The sequence below is a fragment of the Simochromis diagramma genome, unplaced genomic scaffold (genome assembly GCF_900408965.1).
Source record: "Simochromis diagramma unplaced genomic scaffold, fSimDia1.1 OVJJ01000663.1, whole genome shotgun sequence".
NCBI lineage: Eukaryota > Metazoa > Chordata > Actinopteri > Cichliformes > Cichlidae > Simochromis > Simochromis diagramma.
In genome coordinates, this window is record NW_024387049.1 from 1,989,412 (window position 1) to 2,012,571 (window position 23,160).

The following is a 23,160-nucleotide window of genomic DNA, read 5'->3' on the forward strand; positions in this document are numbered from 1 at the left end:
GCACTCACACATTCCCCCCTCCCCTTCCAATGCCTTCGATGCTTGTTGCCTCCTGGGAACACGAGGCGGGTCTGGGCCCGCGCTGGAGAGTCGGCGCAGTGGCAGGATGGCTGCTGTGTTGCCTGGGATTACTCCTCATCCCCTACCCAACCCTGTTGCTGGTCACGTGCTCTATAATGTTGTACTGTGGACATTTATGTGCTTTCTGTGCAGAGGAGTTTTTTTGTTTCCTGTTCTCATGCTGTCCTCCTATAGCCCAGCATGAGCAGAGGTCTCTTTTTTTCCTCTTGTACTTTCCCATTGTAGTGTATATTTCAGTGTTTTTTTCTGTAATGCAACCGTTTTCTGACTTGTATCCCCATGTGATGTCTGTGTTGTGTGTGTATGGTCGGGGGGCGGGTTCATTCCACTGCAGGGCAACCTGCCACTGCATGTGGCGAATAAAATTTGAACTTGAACTTGAACTTGAACTTAACATCTGGGTGAAAATCAAATCTCAGGATGTGCCACAAGTAAATAATCAGTGGACAAACGCATCAAGTTCACCAGGGAGGATGTGAAAAATGACAGGCTACCCCAGGGGTCGGCAACCTGCGGCTCCGGAGCTGCATGCGGCTCTTTAGTCCTTATAGTGTGGCTCCGTGTGGTTTGGGAAAATAAATTAGAAGTAATTAGCTGAAGTGTATTTTATTTATGTTAGTTATTTTTTTTAACTTGTAGATCTAAATTGGAAGATTATTGTGACATTGAAATATAAAAATAAAATTATATTTTATTATTTTGTTCATCGCTCAAAATAAGCGTCACACTCGCAGGAGTCGGTGTACCCGCCGTAACGCCGTGCATTTATCGAGACTTTCAACCCCAGGTAGGCCAGTTATGGATCTTCGGATCCACATTATGTCAGCAGCTATTCTCCAACATGAACTATGTTAAAAACAAACACCGCTCACGCCTCACAGATAACAGTTTACAGTCCTGAGTAAAGATGAAAGTACAGCCCGATTTGCAGACGCTGTGCGCAGAGGTTCAGGAGCAGAAGTCGCATTGTAAACATATTAAGGCAGACCCGACGATGTTTCCATGAACATGCTTTTCAGCAACTCTTTATTGACCACTTTTCACACATGGTTGCTGTACGCATACAGCCGGCTGTAGCTTTTCAGCTCACAGCCCGACACATACCAACAACAGCATAGATAGCACAGACGTTAAGGTGGCGAGGCGTGATTGCGGGTGCCACTCAGGTGCGTCCGCCTCCCCTGCAGCGGTGCTGCAGACCACGCCCCGCCACACACATTAACCTGGTAAAATACATATTTAGGCAGTATTTCTCATCTTTTAGCAGCATAGTGCTTTTTTTCCAATTATTTTTTTAAAAGTCAGGTCAAGGCTCCAGAAGTATGTCAATGTAAAAAAGCATTTGCGGCTCCCAGTGTTTTCTTTTGCGTGGAAACCGGGTCCAAGTGGCTCTTTGGGTCTTAAAGGTTGCTGACCCCTGGGCTACCCCGTCAGTAATGGGGGACATTTAAAGTTGATGTGTACCGATGCATACGGATCAGTATTTAAGGTTTGACTCTCATCATCCACTGGAGCATAAACTGGGTGTCATCAGGATGCTACAACACAGAGCGAACACCATCCGCACAGATACAGCGGGCAGCAAAGCCGAAAAACATCATATCAATAAGACCCTGAGTAAATGTGGTTATCCCAGCTGGGCATTTGTCAAAGCTGGGAAAGCTCATAGAGAATGCTCCAAGTGATCCAGGAGAGAGGACAACTGCTGCCTAAGCAAAAACCTCTAGTGATCCCATGTGTCAGGAGTATCAGAATAGCTGAGACACATTTTCTCTAAACACCAGGTCTCTGTGGCTTTCAAACCCCAAAATGTGCTGTTTCAAAAGTTGGTCCACCCACAAAAAGAGTAATATAGTGTACGCTGTTAAGTGCCAGGAGGATTGCCAGGATTTATACATCGGGGAAACCAAACAACCTCTGGCTAAGCGGATGGCACAACACAGAAGAGCCACCTCGTCAGGCCAGGACTCTGCAGTCTATTTACACCTACTGGTTTGAGTGGGGAGTCAAGGAAGCCATTTATTTCAAAAGGGAAAGACCATTTCTGAATCAAGGAGGGGGCCTAAGGGCACATCTTTCATCATCCTACAATGCTGTGATTGCAGCCATTCTCCAGGTCTCTCTGTACTCCTGGTCATTGATCAATGGTCATGACAATTTGCATATTAATGATTATGGGGGCACTGTTAGTCAGTGGTGCTAGTGTCACTCATTATGCAAATATTATATAGGAAAAATGGCAGATTAGCTTGGGTAAAAGACCAAAGGTTGAGGCACACAACGATGTGTGCCGCTGGTAAAGTTTCTGGGCTGCCCTTCCTCATAACAGCCATCCCTCAAGATTTTCTCCATTTAAAGCAATGGATTATCAGGGATTGTAACATCTAGTCCTTTTACTGAATTTAAAAAAAAATTTCTAGCACAACTATAACCCATATTCATAAAAATACTTTTAGTAATGATACTTTACTGGCCCAAGTGCCCCTTCTAACATAAGGCTGGATGGAAAGGAAGTGTCTGGATTTCATTAAGTTTAATGACAATGCTTCACCTCTCATCCAGGAGGCTTCTTCAGTTCAAAAACAAAATTAAGAGGTTTGTTCTCCTATGTTAATGTCAGAGGTCTGAGGAGAATGGTCAAACTGCTTTGAGCTGGTAGGAAGCGAACAATAACTGGAATATCCATTTATTACAAACAAGGTAGAAGAGCATCTCTGAATGCATAACTCATCACATCTTAAAGAAGATCACACAGTACAGTACAGAGTACAATTTGAATAGAAAATGACTGGAAAATGTTGTCTACATTATTGAGACATGCAGAAATTCAGATAATAGGATCAGAATTTAATGTAAACAACATTAAGGCATGGATCCATCCTGCCATGTGTAATAAGCTCAGGCTGGTGATATAATGTGTGGAGGATATACAATGTACAATGTGTACCACATAAAATCTATAGACTTCAAGTCAGTGTTGATTTTACACACACTCCAGCCACTTTATGAGGAACATGTTACTAGTACCAGGTTGGACCACCTTGCCTTCAAACACTTTTAATTCTTGATGGCATTGATTCAACAAGAAAACATTCCTCTGATATATATAACCACATATATATCAGTTTTGTGACATGGCACATTATCTTGCTGGAAGCAGCTATCGGAAACTGGGTACACTATGGTCATAAAGGGATGGACCAACATCTATGCAGAATATATAGTCACTTACTTCTCCTGTCTTCACCATTCTAATTCTTGATTTGAACTTTAGCAGCCCGTCTTTGCCATGTTGTTGCCATGTGATTGGCTGATTTGACATTTGTGTTACAATCAGCTGGGTAGGTGTACTTACTCTACACGTAGGAGACTGCAAATAGATAGACAGTGTTCTGAATCTGTTAACTGGGTATAATTCTGTCAATTCTTGGGAGTAATAGCCATACATAGTATTGAAAACTACAATTTGAATATGGCCATTACGTATTTAAATGTAGGTTTTGCAAATGTATGTAACAGCTGCAGTGGAGCAGTGTATACAACTTGAGTAAACCTTAAGTGTGCTGACATGGCATAAAGCGAACAATCCTTTAGTTTCACCTTAGTTACAGTTTTATTCACTGACCTCTTCAGTGTTCACACATACGTTATAAACTGTATGATCGTTCCTGATTACAAGCAAACGCTCTTTATTATATTACCCAACAACACCTCTTCAAAATCAGATTCTGAGCCAGAGCATTACTCTTTCTCTGCTTTTTTGGGTCAGCTTTTTTACAGGAGTGAGGAGAAAGAGCAGAACTTCCCCAGATTAAAGACCAGCACCCAGCGAATGCTTAAGCCTTTATTTACTGTATAATTTTTGCTTTCCTTCACTGTTTTACTGTGTTCACAGTCTTTTGCAGCTAGTACAGTGTCTCCTATAATACACACAAAGTAATTGTGATACATGTTATACATTAATTATGTCATGCAGTCATCATATATTTTTTTTTTATTGAGTTTATTCCCTTTAAAGATGCACTTTGGGATTCATTCCCTTGATCACACTGGACTAAATTCTCATTACAGACACAATGAGAATTAGATTTCCTAAAATAAAACTAGAAAATGCACATTAGGCCCTGAACACATATAAGAAGTAAAGGAGAAAAAGCATATTTTCACCTCTAATTAGGTATGTTGACAGCGGTCAGCTTCAGTGTTCTGGATAGATTTAAGCAGAAAGGTCTGACTCTTGCGGTTCAAACTGCTGGTTTGAGAGAGACTTAGGTCTGTTAACTTAAAAAATGTAAATAAACTGCAAATGAAGGCACCACTTTATCACTCCGCTCTGTTCAGTGCTTACTACTAACTCAGAGATGCTTTAGCCTGATGATTTTAGATTTAAAGCAGCAGATTTAAAATCAGAAATTGTGTTTATGTGTGTGTGTAATGACTTTTGAAAGAGCCCTGAATGTGGTGACATGACAGCAGTTCAGTATGTTCAGGTAAAAAAAAATTTAAATAATGAGCTCCGTGTGCTAAAAAAGATAATATAGCTGGGTTAAAGATTAACAGTCACTGTATGAGTCTGCGCTGCAGCTCTTTTTGTTTTTCAGACCTTCACCATCAAGCTCAAAATGACAGACTTTGGAGAGATTCTAAGGAACATTGGGGAATTTGGATTATTCCAGAAGATCACTCTAATCGCACTTTGCTTTCCAAACTTTGTTCAGACTTTTCTCTATGCCAGTTTTGTTTTCATCCAATCAGATCCAGACAGACACTGCAACACAGACTGGATCCTCAGTGCTGCTCCTAACATGACCTCAGAGGAGCAGCTCAACCTGACCGTGCCTCGGGAGGAGGATGGGACCTTCAGCAAGTGTGAGATGTTTGTCCCAGTGAGCTGGGACATTGATACTATCAGAGAGTACGGACTCAATGAGACCACAGGGTGCCAGGATGGATGGGTGTATGGGAACATGCTGTATGAAGCCACCATAGTCACTGATGTAAGTGAAATTTGTTGTTCAGTAGATCTCTCACCTCCATGAAACATTACATTAATTATTTTTTTGTTTTATTATTGTTATTGTTATTATTATTATATTAATTTTTTTCACAGTTTGATCTAGTGTGTGGCCAGGCCAGCTTGGTGGAAGTGATTCAAGCAGTATTCATGGCTGGAGTTCTTGTTGGCTCCCTGATGTTTGGACCTTTTGCTGAATCGTAAGTGTGCTCCTTGCAGTAGTTCATGGTTCCTTTTGCACCAAAATACAGAAATATGGCAGCTTTTTATGGAAAGGCAAGCGAATACAGTCCCTCCACTCCAATACACACATACATGAAAACATCTTCCTCCATTATTTTGCAGCTTCACAAGCTCAGTCGTATCAAATTAAAAGATATTGTTTGCACTAACAGTCTACACTGTACATAAACATCTTTATCTTTCTGCACTCCTTCCTGGCTGAAAAATCGTAAATTATTAATACTTCTACAGTTAAATAAATAAATATCTGCTATATTACCAAAAATAATTTACTATTAGCTGAAAAAGATGAGTGACTGAGAAATGTTTCAAACCATTCCTTTAGGAAAAGAAGCAAATCTTGAAAATACCTCTATACACATAAACCTTTATTACTGTATAATTGTGCATAAAATATTACAAGTCAAAATAATTATTCATATTTATTCTGCAGAAAACTGCATTAAATGGATGAGTTCAAAAACACAGGCCTTTTCAAAAAAGTATATTAAAATTTCCACGCTCTGTATTCTCTACATCACATGTGTTGGTCACGTTCGCAAACAGAAACCCACCTGTTACACAGATAAAGCACTGAAGCTCATTTGCTTGGTAATGCTTACTATGTTTCCATACAGAGTGTAAATTGTAATTGACCTCAAAGCAGTAAAAGCAGAGCCAGCAGCAGCTTGCCTCGCATGCTGGTTTTTCATCAGGTTACTGTCAGACCAGCTGTTTGCACACGTGCATAGCACCAGAAAAAAGGGAGGAGCCTTTCATCTTACCAAGCTGAGGTCATTGTTAATGGAAGCCAGACGCAGCTGTAAAGCAGAGAGAACCACAGTTTCTATGAGCAGTAAACAAGCAGAGCTTTCAGTGACAATAGGCAACTGCAGCCACAAGAGGCAAACAGTTGAGGAGCTTTATGACAAGCACTGTCATAAAGCTCCATACATCCATCATGTCTGAGATGAAAGGAGAGTGACTGCTTTACTTTGGTACATTTTATTTATGTCTATTTTTAGGACAAGCAGAGCTTGCCTTGCTTGTCCTGACAGTACATCACTGCTTTAACCTCTTAAGCCCCAACGCCCCCTGATACGGGGGCAAAAGGCAGGAGATCAGTTAGGCTTGGGGGCTTAAGAGGTTAATATAATTTTACACTGAATGAATAACTTTTGTCTGTTAACACATTCACAAAACAAATGTCTCTTTTAATTTGTTAGGTTTGATACCTTAGCAACAGCTAATCAAATAAATATTTTCACTAACTTCAAAAATAAATACTAATTTTGAGTCATATGCTTTGATTTGCGAATCTAATAAACCTGTATTTTTTTCCCAATGGAACACAGAAAATATATTAAATTAATGCTATTTTAAGGAAAATATTTGCTCATTTTGCATTTGACTGCAACAACACATTTGAAAAACTTATTTTCAGCATTGCACAGAGATATCTCCAGATTCTCTGAATCTTACATTCTGACTATGAGCTGACAGTTACCAAATAAATATTATAATGTTTCTATAACATGAATGTTCCACAATTGTGTTGGATTAGACTTAGAATGGAATCTAGTATGTGTATTTCATAAATCAATAAATAATTTAAGTATGTACTCTATTGCCTTATGTTAATACTTTAATGCAGTCCGTTAAAATGTCGCTTCCCTGCATATATATCAAAACTGCACATGCAATCATGTAAATAAGTTTGAGGGGACTCTGTGCAGTTCTGTGTGCGCCCGATGATTCAGCAGCCTGCAGAACCATCTTGAGGAGATAACTTGAAGAAACGTCTGTGTAGGTTTCCAGCCATCCAGCTCATAGTAACATAGTAATCATAGTGACCTTTATCTTAGTGACCTATTTATTTTTATTGTGGCTGGGTTTAAAGTGCACTGGGATGCACTGAGATGTCGTGCTTATAGACGGTTCTCAAGAAGTGCACATCCCAGTGTCCTTCAGACCCATGCACACACTCAGACAAAAACTGGTTCATCCCAAGGACAAAACTCCCAAACACAAACTAAACAACGTAGTGTGTGCTGTGCAGTGCAGCAAGGAGTGCTCAGACCTCTACACAGGAAAAACCACAGAGCCACTTCACAAACCCATGGCACAACATAGAAGAGCCACCTCTACTGGACGAGACTGAGCTGTACATCTGCATCTAAAGGACCAAGACACATGGTTCGAAAGTGGAGTGAAAGAAGCCATCTATGTCCACTGTGAATGACCATCTTTGAACAGAGGGGGTGGCTTACTGCACCAATTCTCTGCTACCTACAATCCAGTTTTGAGATCCCTTCCCAGGTGCCTTAATGCCAACTCAAATCTTGCGTCAGTTGATCTCAATAGGTCACATGATAGGATGAGGCAAGGTCTCACATGGTTTCATCCAAAACCTCTGCTGATAATGACACCACACTCTTTTTTACACCTCGGCTCATTTGCTGAGGCACGTGATCAATAATGGGTCAACGACCCCCTTAATTGACAACTCCCACTAAGGCCTAAAATCTGGGACTCTCCACCATTCGCTCTTAGAACTGAAGAAGAGAGGTCAAACATCAGGTTGAGGTCTGGACTGGGCCATTGCAGCACCTTGATTCTTTTCTTTTTCAGTCATTCTTTTGTAGATTTGCTTCTGTGCTTGGGATCATTGTTGTGTTGCATGACTATTTCAGCCAAGCTTTAGCTGTTGGACAGCTGTTGCCCTCCCATTTGACTCAAGAATGCTTTGGTATGGAGAAAGGTTCATGGTTGTATCAACGATTGCAAGATGGCCAAATGCTGTGGCTACAAAACAATCATCGTCACTCCTCCACCGCTGTGCTTGACAGTTCGTACGAGGTGTTTGTGCATGTGTGCTGTGTTTTTGTTTTGTTTTGTCTTGTTTTGTTTTGTTTTGTTTGTTTGTTTTTTTTGGGGGGGGGGGGGGTAGACAGTAGACAGGATAGACCGTTATGAAGCGCCTTGAGGCGACTTTTGTTGTGATTTGGCGCTATATAAATAAAATTGAATTGAATTGAATTGAACGGGAAAGAGAGAAGGGAAAAAGGGGAAGACATGCAGCAAGGTCACCCTCAAAGGTCACACTCAAACCCAGGCTGCTGTATTTTTAGCCATAAGACAACCAGTGTGCTAAACTGCCTCCTGTTTCAAAGGTCTTGTAGTTTTATTCAAATGTAACTTTGCAAATATAAGAAGCTTATCTCTTAGCTCTGGTTCCCTACCATAGTGGTTTTATTTCTTCATTCAGCTGCCCCTGTCAAGCAGTTTAAGTAATTTAATGTTGTGTTCTGTGTGTTTTCTGTGTAATTTATTAGTTTGTTTTTATATGTTGCATGTTTGTGTTGTTTGCATGCTCATGACCCTCTCCAATTAAAGGAATGTCTTGTACCTCTATAGGCCAGTAAAAAACTCGAGATGTGGCCAGTACAGGGAGAGACTCCAACATGACTGCACAGAGTCCCATAAAAAACTATTTTTACATGATTGCATTACTGTTATCTCTGTAATGATGCTACATTAACCAGCAGCTCTTGTGATTTAGTGTGCTTAGTATCATAACAGAAGCTAATGTATCTCTGTGTGTTTGTTTTGGTGTTTCAGGTTCGGCCGCAAACGAGCAACTCAGATTCCAGCAGTTCTGTTGTCTGTATTCACCGTGACAACAGCTCTCTGTCCCAACGTCTACTTATATTTAGTATCTCTGTTTCTGGTGGGATTTGGAGCTGGAGGATATCGAGTCAACAGCATCATACTGTGTATGAAGAGTAAACTAACTTTGCACAAACTTTGCAACTAACAATCGTTGTAACTGTAAAATAATCTGCCACTTGTTCTCTCAATGGCTAAGATGATGTTCTTGTAATGTTTTAGAGGTCCAGCAAGGCTGTACTGATCTGATATTTTCCAAATTTTTCCAATTTTCCAATTTTCTCAAATTTTCCATTTACACTTTCTACTTCCACCTCTTCCCATTTATTATTTTTATTGTTACTTTTATCTTACTGTTGCCTTTGTGACCATTTTACATATTTAAATTTACATATGAGACAAAAGATGTACTCTGCTGGCTCTCGGAGGAGGCGGATGCACTTTTTCTCCTCTCCTCTCCCTTATCTTCCCTGCTTAGCTCTTACAGTGGGGCAAAAAAGTATTTAGTCAGCCACCGATTGTGCAAGTTCCCCCACTTAAAATGATGACAGAGATCAGTAATTTGCACCAGAGGTACACTTCAACTGTGAGAGACAGAATGTGAAAAAAAAAATCCATGAATTCACATGGTAGGATTTGTAAAGAATTTATTCGTAAATTAGGGTGGAAAATAAGTATTTGGTCACCTCAAACAAGGAAAATCTCTGGCTCTCACAGACCTGTAACGTCTTCTGTAAGAAGCTTTTCTGTCCCCCACTCGTTACCTGTATGAATGGCACCTGTTTGAATTCATCATCTGTATAAAAGACACCTGTCCACAGCCTCAAACAGTCAGACTCCAAACTCCGCCATGGCCAAGACCAAAGAGCTTTCGAAGGACACCAGGAAAAGTATTGTAGACCTGCACCAGACTGGGAAGAGTGAATCTGCAATAGGCAAGCAGCTTGGTGTGAAAAAATCAACTGTGGGAGCAATCATCAGAAAATGGAAGACATACAAGACCACTGATAATCTCCCTCGATCTGGGGCTCCACGCAAGATCTCATCCCGTGGGGTCAAAATGATCATGAGAACGGTGAGCAAAGATCCCAGAACCACACGGGGGGACCTGGTGAATGACCTGCAGAGAGCTGGGACCAAAGTAACAAAGGTCACCATCAGTAACACACTACAACGGCAGGGAATCAAATCCCGCAGTGCCAGACGTGTTCCGCTGCTGAAGCCAGTGCATGTCCAGGCCCGTCTGAAGTTTGCCAGAGAGCACATGGATGATACAGCAGAGGATTGGGAGAATGTCATGTGGTCAGATGAAACCAAAGTAGAACTTTTTGGTATAAACTCAACTCGTCGTGTTTGGAGGAAGAAGAATACTGAGTTGCATCCCAAGAACACCATACCTACTGTGAAGCATGGGGGTGGAAACATCCTGCTATGGGGCTGTTTTTCTGCCAAGGGGACAGGACGACTGATCCGTGTTAAGGACAGAATGAATGGGGCCATGTATCGTGAGATTTTGAGCCAAAACCTCCTTCCATCAGTGAGAACTTTGAAGATGAAACGAGGCTGGGTCTTCCAACATGACAATGATCCAAAACACACCGCCCGGGCAACAAAGGAGTGGCTCCGTAAGAAGCATTTGAAAGTCCTGGAGTGGCCTGGCCAGTCTCCAGACCTCAACCCCATAGAAAATCTGTGGCGGGAGTTGAAAGTCCGTGTTGCTCGGCGACAGCCCCAAAACATCACTGCTCTCGAGAAGATCTGCATGGAGGAATGGGCCAAAATACCAGCTACTGTGTGTGCAAACCTGGTAAAGACCTATAGTAAACGTTTGACCTCTGTTATTGCCAACAAAGGTTATGTTACAAAGTATTGAGTTGTATTTTTGTTATTGACCAAATACTTATTTTCCACCCTGATTTACGAATAAATTCTTTACAAATCCTACCATGTGGATTCATGGATTTTTTTTTCACATTCTGTCTCTCACAGTTGAAGTGTACCTCTGGTGCAAATTACTGACCTCTGTCATCATTTTAGGTGGGGGAACTTGCACAATCGGTGGCTGACTAAATACTTTTTTGCCCCACTGTATGTCCTTGTCTAGTCTCGTGTTTTTTGTATTACTTTCCCTGGAACACTCTCTCACAGTCTGCTTCTAAAACCTAAAAGAGAATTATGGATTTGATCAACTGGTCTCTGAATGCTATTGACACCCTTTTCTCAGCGAGAAGTCTGGGCTCGGGAGAGCCCGAGTGCCCTGGAGGGACTTTCCCCGCTGGATACACGATGGACGGGTGGCAGACATGGAGGATCATGTGCCTGGCGGGACTGTCGATCGAGGACGCTGAAGATATCTACCTATTCGGAACCATGATAACAGGGGTCTTGCTGATCGGAGCTGGCTTGGCCCTGGCTTATCGGAGAATTAAGAAAGCGGAACTGGCTGTTCAAACCCCCCCAAGGCTGCCCGCTGGGATTGAAATGATGGGGCGAGGCGCGACTTCTCAGAATCGGCTCACTGAGTGCAGCATGGTTAAGATCTTGGAGAAGCTTGTGGCTGCCGTGAATACTCAGAATAACACCTCTGAGTAGAAGTTGGATTACATCTTGGAACAGCTGACTGCAGTCGTGAGTTCTCAGAATCTGCTCTTTGAGCAAAAGAATGACAAGACCAGGGAACTGAAGGTTAATAACATCATGGAGAAACTCGCGGCTATCCAACGGGAGATTGAGAGACCAGTGTCGGAGTGTTAAAGAACAGCTTGAAATTCTCATGAGTTGTTGCAAATGAAAAATGACCATCATAATCCGGCTACCCCTTCGGCGCCAGCTGTGGGCTCAAGGCTGAAGCTGAACAAAAACTCCCTGATAACGACTGTGTTGAGTCTGCTCCTTCCCATTCCATGCAAGGCCACCTGGGTTGGCTGGAAGATTGTTTACTTAGCCTGGCAGGGCGAAGGACACTGTCTCAGATGAACTATGGACACGCACACACATGCATATACTGATACTGACAAGCACTCACTGACGCATCACCCTCCCTACCCCGGATCCAACGCCACCTCCAATGCTTACCCCTCTGATGTGGACATCGGGTCAGCTGGAGGCGCAGTCGAAGATTGCAGCGGTCCCAGATCAGATGTACACACTGGAACACTTTCCCATGTTGCTTGTCTGTGTTTATTGTGCTATGGTGTGTTGATATCTGTGCATTCGTGTATTATCCTTTTGTGTTACACATTTCGATGTTTTTTTCCTCGCTACCTAGCCTGACCTGTCTCCCCAATGTGATGTTTGTGTATTGTATGTACGGTCGGCAAGGTCTGTCATCTCGACAAATAAGACCCGCAACTGACAAATAAAGGCTATCTCATCTCATCATCATCTCATCATCATAATCAGTTTCTAAACATAAAGATGTTGGACAAAGGACAAAGACACATTTATGTAATCTTGTGTTCATCTTTCGACAGTGAGTTTTGTCTTCAACTAAACACATACTTGAGAAACTCTTGGGTTGTTGTTGGTTGGTTTGGGTCATTATCCATTCACACTGAGATGTTCTGTCTGATTAGGTATAAAACAGTAATAGAAAAATATATGTACAGTCAGCCGAGATATTCATAGCAGCTGATGTGCAATGTTTTTACTTATTTTTGTTGTTATTTATTTATTTTGTTCCATTTGAGCTGATGTCTTAATCTAAAATAAACAAATAGCAATTAACATATTTTCCTTATTACAGCCACTGAATGGATTGGGACGTCCAAAAGATCATGGGGAACTTGTGTGACTCAGCTGTTTAATGCAATTGGAGAGTGCGTCCTCGCTGGTATGATCTATGGCATCCGAAACTGGAGACTGGCTCAGCTGATCACAGCAGTTCCGCTTGCAGTGCTTATTATCTACATATGGTGTGTATTTCACTCTTTTTATTGAGCCATTTATACATTTCAAAATGTCTGTTTGTTTGAAGTTCAATTTTCTTCCTATCAGGTTTATTCCAGAGTCAGCCAGGTGGCTGTTAAGCAGAGGCAGAAAAGAAGAAGCCAAACAGCTGATTGTCAAAGCAGCAGCCATTAACAAGCACCCTGTGTCAGAGTCTCTTCTGGACAAGGTAGTGAATCACATTCAACAGGGGAGGAGTTTTCAAGAACATCGGATGACACCTGTAAAATACCTGAAAATAAGTGTGTTATATTCAGAGATGGGCAGTAACGGGTTACTGTAATCTGATTACTTTTTCAAGTAATAAGTAAAGAAAGGGATTTCTATTGCAAAAAAAGCAATTAGATTTCTGTTACTTTCCCGTAAGCACGCTGCGTTACTGCGTTCCTAAACAGTGATTTTATTTGTGAGAGTGTCTCATGACAATGACGTGCGAGTGTATGACGTCCGTTGCAGCAACAGACATGTGTAGATCAACAATGCGGGCTAGTGTACGACCATGCAGCGTTTAAAGCGTGGAAGTCCTGACATTACTTTTAGCTTCATTCCATAAAAAATGACAAAAACATTAGCGACCACTGTTCACTCTGCGTGGGAAGAAAACTTCTTTCTACAGCGAAAAATTAAACTTCAAATCTGTGCAAGCACCGAGCACCCTGCCACAGGAGTGTGAAATTCACAGAGAAATCCCCGGATCCCCCCACTGACATGACCGCTGCAGCACCGGCCAAACCTCCACCGGCCCCACTCCTGCTAAACAGGTGACAATCGATTTAAGAACGACAGGACTTAGTGCTGCCGAACCTTTGACTTTATTTATTTCTTGCTGTTTTTTACTTGCATCTATTTGAAAGACTAAGTGTAAACACAAACAATTACTTCATTTTACATGCTGGAATATGCAGAAAATAGGTTTAAAAGTTAAACAATTTCTTCAAGTCAAAGACTGTTGCATATAATTTAATTTTTGCTTGATGCAATGTTCATAAAGTTAAAAGATTAAAACTAATAAAACAAGTTTTAAAAGGAGAATTTTTTCATTTGATTCCATTTTTTATGATGGATTATGCAGAAAAAGTAGAACGGGGCCGAAAGGTCTATTGCTTTGTAATGTATTGAGGTTGTGTATCATGTTTTTAACAAGTAACTAAGTAACAGAGTAACTAATTACTTTTGAAAATAAGTAATCAGTAAAGTAACGGAATTACTTTCTTGGAGAAGTAGTCAGTAATTAGTAACTAATTACTATTTTCAAGTAACTTGACCAACACTGGTTAGATTTGGTACCATGCCTGGTATTCTTTTAATTATTTTTCAATAAAGTTTGCACAGGCTTTCTTATAATGGACTTTTATGCCGTTTTCATCAAGATGGCAATAACCTCTGACTACTAAAGAGTCAGTCCTCCACTATTACTCATGCAAATGGTGGTGGTGGTGGGGTGTCTAAAGGTTTTGTCCTTTGCTTAAGCTCTGCCTCTGCCCCTCCACCCAGTGACATTAAACTGTCCCTGGTGTTTTTTGCGTAATGTTGCTAATCAAATAAACAAATTAAGTAAAGAAAGTAGAGTCATGAATAGAGAAGACATTATGTTCATTATTCAACATATTCAGGACAAGAGATATGGACTTAGGCAACACAGTGAGTCTGTATGTTCTGCCCGTGTCTGTTTGACTTCCTCCCACAGTCTAAAGACATGCATGTTAGGGTAATTGCTCACTCTAAATTTGCAGAAGGTGTAAACGGTGTTGATGTCGATGGGTTAGGCCTAGAGTGGAGACCTGATCAATGTGTATCATTTTTTAATTATTTTTTTTGTGCTAAATTTGCTAAAAGAAATTCTACCTTGATTCAAAGTAATACCACTGGAGGCATAACAAATCTCCATTATTATCAATAGTATTAAAATGGTGTTACGATAAACATTATGTCTCCCACAGATTGAAGTGAATAACTCTGTGAATAACGAAGGAATAAAAATCATCTTCAGATCATCACTGTTGACCAGATATTTCTTTATTATAATACTATCATGGTAAGTTCAACATCTATAGTGAGGTTAATACATTAAAGGGAAATATTTCAATGTAAAAACATGTCGCTGTTTTTAAATTGTAAGATTTTGATTTTTGAATTTGATGTTTTGATGATTAAATGGCCATTCATAAATGTGTTATAAATGGTTCATGATACAGGACTTTTGTGTCTGATTAAATGTGTTTCTCTTCTCTTTTAAAGGTTTTCCGTGAACCTTTCCATCTACAGTTTGTACTTAGACATGGAAAGCTTTGGTTTGAGCATCTTTGTAACCCAACTCCTTTATGGTGTTTTTGAAGTACCATCTGTTTTACTCTCCATGTGGCTGCTGGATATTTTTGGGAGGAAAATATTATTCATAGCAACCCTTCTGATCGGAGGAGTCTCTTCCATACTTATCCTCGCTGTTCCTGATGGTAAAAGCTTTGTTATATCACAAAATGCATTTTATTTTTGTCTGATTATCAATTTTATGTTCACTTTTGATATTTATTTATTTCCTTTATGTCAGGTTACGCCATTGCTGTCACATCTTTAGCTGTTTCGTCTCGTTTTTTCTTGATATGGGCTGGCTCTATTTGTATGGTCTTTATGCAGGAGTTGTTTCCAACATCGGTTAGGTAAGCAGTCACAGTTTTTATTCATGTTTGTGAACAACTTGTGTGAAAAGAACGCTGAAAAAAAAAGACCAACTTAGTGAGTATACCATTTGTCCTCCTGTTTCAGACAAACAGCCACATCTTTAGGATCCATATCAGCAAGATTAGGTGGATTACTGGCTCCACTGCTGAACTTGTTGGCCATGTACCACTCGGTCATACCCATCACAGTCTTCAGCTGCCTTACGTTGATAGGTGGATTTCTCGGCTTCTTGCTTCCCGAAACCAAAAGAAAAGAGCTTCCTGAGACGACTGAAGAGGCTGAGCGCAATGGGTATCAGTGTTTAACTACTGCAGCATCTCAAACATGTCATTTTGTCAGTCATCGTTTTTTTCATCTGTTTCTGTTTTATGTCTTTCAGACATGTTAGTCCCACAAGAAGAACAACTACCAGTCTACATTCATATTCAACCAAGATGTAGATGTTTTTCTACGGATTTCATCTTTACAAATATGTGATGTATTTAAATGAACCACAACCTCAGTCATCATGTTCTATAGACGTCCCTGGTTCTGGACTCAGGGTCTGAAGATACATCTGAGGAGACCGCAGTCTTAATAAGTTATCATTTTGCTAACACTTTAGTTTTTAGACAGTGTAACTTTGGCTAACTTTCTGCAGTACAAAGAACCAACTGTAATAATAAGTGATTAAATAAACACTGTTTCCATCACCTTGAAAAAATTAAACACTATTCCCACTACTTGTTTCCCATTAACTGCTGCAGCATCACATTCTGAAAGCAACCCTGCTGTTATTCTATCATGTGTTTAACTTTGTGAAGGTGAATCTTAATCCAAACTATGATCTTTTCTTAAATGTCACCAAGTAGTTTGTGTGCATAATTATAATTATAATAATCATTCTCAGCATTAGAAACTATTTTGGGTGATTATTTTTGAAATATTGTGCAAACACATGACCAGTGAAAAGACCTGAATGAGCAACAATCACTCATTGCTCACTGCATGATGGGAAGGTCCCAGCAACCTAGCCCTTCTGCAGCATAGCTAAGTGAAGGCTCAGTGTCACCTGATCCAGCCTTAACTATGAGCTGCATCAAAAAGGAATGTTTTAATGCTAAGTAGAGAGGGTGTGTGTCTGCTGAATGCAAACTGGGAGCTGGTTCCACAGAATAGCGTTAAAGGCACTGCCTCCCATTCTGCTTTATGTCCTAGGAGCCACAAGTAGGCCAGTAGTATGAGGGCAAAGTGCTCTATTGGGGTGGTATGGTAGTATGAGGTCTTTAAGATTACTTAAGACCTTGTATATATATTCGATTCTCTAGTCCCTGTCTGTACTCTCACTGCTCACTGCAGCACTTTGTTTCCCGAAGCCAACTGATGGCTTTTTAGGAGACCCTGATAACTTACTGATGTAAGTTACTTCTAGTCCAGCCTAGAAGTAATAAATTAATGAACTAGTTTTTCATCATCACTCTTAAAGAGGATCTTTCTAATTTTAGAGATATTGCACAAATCACTGCATTACTGCAGTTTAAACTAATTGGTGTGTGTAATCTGGATTCATGGATATGTAAAGCTGGTATCATTGGCATAATAAGTGAACATGTGGTAACATTTATGTCTGTGCGTAATAATACTTCCTAAGTGAAACATGTATAATATAAACAGAACTGCACAGAATCCTGTGGAACTCCATAATGTGAGGAAGAATTTGAGATAAAAAAAAAAAAACGTTGGAGATTAGCCTATAATTATCTAAGACAGCTGGGGCACGTGATGCGTTTTTAAGCAACGGTTTAATTAATGACACCCTCAAAGCCATTGGGGTGAGGGTGGGCCATGTCATATCATTCACAAAAATACAGGTAATTTCTTTTTTTTTTTTTTTGATATCATGATATTTCATGGTGTAAACACATCACCCCATCACACAGTGGATTACAGTCACGTGGGTCACGCAGCATGAAGTTATTAAAGTTGTTAAGGTGAAGAAAACGTTATGGCTGAAGATTTAATTCACAAAAGCACAGCTCTTCAGTGTTGTTTAATTATTTTGGATACAAACGAGGAGATACAGAACAAACTACAATAATATGTAAGGAGTGCAAGAAGGCTATAATATCTAAAGGGGGAAATCCCTCTAATTTATTTCACAATCTCAAGCATCAACACCTGATTCTAGTAAAGAGCCAGGCAATCAAAGAATGAGCAGTCAGCGAAACTGTATCATTACTGCGTGGTCAGTAGAATCAGAAACACCACCACAAGCTTCAAGATCAGCTGAAGACAACCTGGGCCAAAGCGCAAAGTTGCCAAAGAAGACCCTTGGAAGCTTTTTTAAGAGGGTAGCAGCAAGGACTGGGACCATCTCCAAGGGACAGGCAGAGTTAAAAACGACCTAGATTGTCCCCCAGCAGATGGTGACAATGATCCCCTCAAATGGTGGAAAGTGCACGAGGTTAACTGTCCTCAGGTCAGTCATTTGGCAAAAAAGTACTTGTGCATCCAAGCCACAAAGTGCAGCCTCTGATAGGTTGTTCAGCACAGGAGAGAACATTGTCACCTGTAATAGGCCTGCGCTGAAGCCTGCGTCAGTTAATAGGCTTGTGTTCTTGAATAAGTATTAACTGTGATAATTATGGTTTGCCACTGATTGGCAGCGTTGTTTTTTTGAGTTTTCATATGAAATGGATGTTGTATGTTTTGAAACCTATACTTCATTTACAGTTATAGTATAGTGAAGTTATACTTCATTTAAAAGCAACTTATTTTTTTGTTTGATTGTTTATGCTCAAAAGATTTGAAAATTATTCATTTTATTTTTCTAAACGGCACTTTAGATTTTGTGGTGGATTTTATTTTATTCTTTTAGTACTTATGTTTTATACAAACTTTTTCAATCCAAAGAACAGAGGGAGAATTTTTATTTTTATACTTTAAGACTGAATACATTAAAGTTACCTGTGTAATTTAGCTATGTTTTTCTTTTTATAGAATATAAAAATATACCTGTTATGTTTAATTTGTCAAATTAATAACTTTTTCTGTATTTTGTCATATCGTTAAATTTATCGTTATCATGAGAATACTCTGAAATATCGTGATATTATGTTTGGGCCATATCATCCATCCCTAATGTCATATCTAGCCCATTTGCCAATGTGTCTTAACAAGAAGCTGAGTAAGCGTACATAATAAAGTGGTCATTGAGTGTTTATGTTCTGCATATTATGCAAGACTGAAACAAGAGGGATTTCCGAATCTTTTAATTGGGTATAAATCAGTCACATTTTTGTGAATATATCCACACAAACTGTAGAAACACCTCCATTAGAAACACCTCCATTAGAAACACATCCATTAGAAACACCTCCATTAGAAACACATCCATTACACATTTAAATGTCTGTTTTGCAAATGTATTCCTGGATAAACTGAGAATGTTTATAGCTGCTATTGAGTAATGTATACAACTGGAGTTTATACCTTGAGTGTGCTAACACTGCGAAAAGCAAACAATCCTTTAGTTTTTCCTTAGTTACATTTTTACTCATTAATCCCTTTACTGTTCCGGCATAAATTATAAACTATATGATCTTTCTTGATTGCAGGCAAACATTGTTACATCATCTCTTTTGACTTGCAGTATTACTTGTCTCTCTTTCTCTGCTTTTTTGTGTCAGCTTTTTTGATTACACACCACTAAGAGACTTAGCTCTGTTTACTGCTTACTGCCGACTCAGATATTCTGCAGCCTAATGAACTTACATATTTACAGCAGCAGACTTAAAATCAACAATAGGTTGGGTTTGTGTGTGTGTGTGTGTGTGTGTGTGTGTGTGTGTGTGCGTGCGTGCGTGCGTGCGTGCGTGCGTGCGTGTGTGTGTGTGTGATGACTTTTGAAACAGCACTAAAAGAAATGATCAGATTGTAAGCATATAGATAAGTGATAAGAGTTTTTACACAGTTGTATAAAGGATATATGAATGTGCTGACATGACAGCAGGTCAGTACCTTCAAGTAAGAACAATTGAAATAAAGGGTCTTGTGTGCTAAAAAGATAATATAGCTGGGTTAAAGATTAACAGTCACTGTATGAGTCGGCGCTGCAGCTCTTTTTGTTTTTCAGACCTTCACCATCAAGCTCAAAATGACAGACTTTGGAGAGATTCTAAGGAACATTGGGGAATTTGGATTATTCCAGAAGATCACTCTAATCGCACTTTGCTTTCCAAACTTTGTTCAGACTTTTCTCTTTGCCAGTTTTGTTTTCATCCAATCAGATCCAGACAGACACTGCAACACAGACTGGATCCTCAGTGCTGCTCCTAACATGACCTCAGAGGAGCAGCTCAACCTGACCGTGCCTCGGGAGGAGGATGGGACCTTCAGCAAGTGTGAGATGTTTGTCCCAGTGAGCTGGGACATTGATACTATCAGAGAGTACGGACTCAATGAGACCACAGGGTGCCAGGATGGATGGGTGTATGGGAACATGCTCTACGAAGCCACCATAGTCACTGATGTAAGTGAAATTTGTTGTTCAGTAGATCTCTCACTTCCATGAAATATTACATTAATTATTTTGTTTGTCTGTTTTATTATTATTATTATTATTATTATTATTACAAATACTCACAGTTTGATCTAGTGTGTGGCCAGGCCAGCTTGGTGGAAGTGATTCAAGCAATGTTCATGGCTGGAGTTCTTGTTGGTTCTCTCGTATTTGGACCTTTTGCTGAATCGTAAGTGTGCTCCTTGCAGTAGTTCATTGTTCCAAAATACAGAAATACTTTAATATAATTTCACAGGGAATGAATAACTTTTGTCTTTCAGCACCTTTACAAAACAAATGTTTGCTTCTCTATCTTAGCAACACCTAACCAAAGAATTTTTAAAATTTTTCAAAGTTTAACAACAAATAGACGTGTGAAGAGTTTGCTGTACACACTCTTCAAGATTTCAGCAAACTAAATGTTACCTAATAATTAGTCAGCATTAAAGATATATGTATCTGAAAATAAAAAACTATATTTCTACATTTCTACTATATTTCTTTCCAAAGAGTTGGGACAGTGTGTAAAATCTGAGTAGAAACAGAATGGAATATTTTTCAAATAAACCCATATTTTCCTGATGTGCTGATGTTAAATTAGACTTACAATGAAATCTGTATGAAGTCAGTATTCCATATGCGTTTCTATAGATCTTTAATGTAGTATGTTAAAGGGTTGCTTCCCTACATACATAACAAAACTGCAAATACAGTCATCTGAAAAGAGAGTTTTTAGAGGACTCTTGTGTAGTCTCTGTGCAGTCCTGTGAAAAAAATAACTTGCTTTGGCAGCAATTCCCCAGATTGATGCTGAGGGAAATCTAGGTACACTCAAAAAAATGAAACTGGGTGGTTGTTACATTAACAAGATTCAAACTTGTTGTTTCTATGGTTAATGATTAAATCATGCAGGGTTTGCATGAAATTCAGCAACTTAATTTATTCTTGTTGAGATGACATAATACAATCTAGTTAGAGTGGTTAGTTGACTGAACTAACAAAATTCACAAGATCATACACGATTTCAAACCACAGGAAAATCACTGGGGTAATAAGAGGCAGACAATCGTACACACACCACATATGTGCTGTTGCTATTTATTGTGGTTTAACCTGTCGAGGACAAAAACGTACAGAAAATTCTGTATCACGCCTTGTAATCATAACCTTCCTATTTTTTTAAATCTCACTTGACAGCTTGGTGGCGCAGTGATTAACACTGTTCCCTCACACAGCAAGAAGGTCCTGGGTTCAAAACCACTATCTGGTCAAGTTTGCAGTGGGTTCTGCCTGGGTACTCTGGTTTCCTCTCACAGTTGAAAGTCATGCAGTTATTAGGGTCACATTAACTGGTGCTTCTTGTGTAAATGGTTGTCTGTCTTTATGTGATAGTGCAGTTGATTAACAGCACTTGCTATTTACCCTCCTCAGTGTTACTGAAACATGGGGTGTGGCTTTTCACAGGACTGCCCGTGAAAAAATTCTATTTTTACATGATTGCATTACTGTTATCTCTTTAATGGCACAACATTAACCCGCAGCTCTTGTGATCAGTGTTAGGAAGGTTACTTTTAAAATGTATTCCACTACAGATTACAGAATGCATGCCCCAAAATGTATTTTGTAACATATTCCGTTACGTTAGTCAATGAGAGTAACGTATTCTGAATACTTTGGATTACTTAATATATTATCAAGCGTTTTACAACTACATGAATGTACTATTGCTGTGTGATTTATTACTATTACTGAAGGTTACTTGCCATACAAACACCTAATTTTAAAAAATATTTCTTTCACATCATTATGCGGGCTGCATGTAGAGGTGACATGGGCCGCGAGATTGAGACACAGGCATTAGAGCCTCTTAATGCGTGTTTTGTTTGGGTTTCCACTGGCGTGGAGTTACCAACAAGAGAGAGGGGACAGCCTAACATATGAAACACGAAAAGACTGCCGTGTAATCCCTTTATTTCAACAAAGTAACTGTATTCTGAATACCACCTTTTAAAACGGTAACTGTAACAGAATACAGTTACTCATATTTTGTATTTTAAATTTTCTAGCTTGGCTCTCAGCAAAGGCGGTCGCACTTTTTCTCCTCTCCTCCTTACCCTTATCTTCCCTGCTTAGCCTCTGTGTCCTCGTCTTGTCTCGTGTGCATTACTTTCCCTGGAACAGTCTCTCACTGTCGTTCTCTAAAACCTAAAAGAGAATTATGGATTTGATCAACTGGTCTCTGAATGCTATTGACACTCTTTTCTCAACGAGAAGTCTGGGCTCAGGAGAGCCTGAGTGCCCTGGAGGGACTTTCCCTGCCGGATACACGATGGACGGGTGGCAGAACTGGAGGGTCATGTGTCTGGCGGGACTGTCGATCGAGGATGCTGAAGATATCTACCTATTCGGAACCATGATAACAGGGTTCTTGCTGATCAGAGCTGGCTTGGCCCTGGTTTATTGGAGAAAGAAGAGAGCGGAAGGCCTGCTCAAAATGAGACCCTTGAGTTGGAACAGATCGCGGAACGGATCACTGCAGTTGTGAGGTCTCAGAATCAAAAAAATGACAACACCACGGAACAGAAGTTTGATACCATCATGGGGAGGCTCACGGCTCTCCAACGGGAGATTGAGAGACCAGCGTCAGAGTGTTAAAGAGCAGCTTGACATTCTCCTGGGCTGCTCGCATGAAAAATCAACAAAACCAACATCGAAATGCGGACACCACCACGGCGCCAGCTGCAGGCCCAAGGCTGGAGCCGAACAATCACTCCCTGATAATGACTGTGTGATGACTATTCTTCCCATCCCATGCAAGGCCACCTGGATTGGCTGGAGGACTGTTCACTTAGCCTGATAGGGCGAAGGACACTGTCTCTGCTGAACTATGGACACGCACACACATACACTTACACTCATCCACTGGGCGACCGTGGCTCAGGGGGTTGGGAATCGCATCTGTAACCGGAAGGTCGCCGGTTCGATCCCTGGGCTCTCTGTCCTGGTC

The 23,160-nt window shown here is 40.2% G+C and overlaps 2 protein-coding genes across 2 annotated transcripts; both read left to right on the forward strand.

Moving 5' to 3' along the window:
• The first annotated feature begins 4,385 nt into the window (after positions 1–4,385).
• On the forward strand, positions 4,386–16,053 carry LOC120741835 (solute carrier family 22 member 13-like). Its single transcript, XM_040044913.1, has 7 exons — positions 4,386–5,078; positions 5,192–5,295; positions 12,718–12,900; positions 12,983–13,200; positions 15,483–15,591; positions 15,698–15,904; positions 15,993–16,053. The coding sequence occupies exons 1-7, from the start codon at positions 4,704–4,706 to the stop codon at positions 16,051–16,053; spliced, it is 1,257 nt and encodes a 418-aa protein (XP_039900847.1). The 5' UTR covers positions 4,386–4,703.
• Positions 16,054–19,742: 3,689 nt separating this feature from the next.
• Positions 19,743–20,374, forward strand: LOC120741882 (solute carrier family 22 member 14-like). The gene has a single exon (XM_040044980.1). It carries the CDS (start codon positions 19,749–19,751, stop codon positions 20,163–20,165), a length of 417 nt encoding a protein of 138 aa, XP_039900914.1. The 5' UTR covers positions 19,743–19,748; the 3' UTR covers positions 20,166–20,374.
• Positions 20,375–23,160: the final 2,786 nt, after the last annotated feature.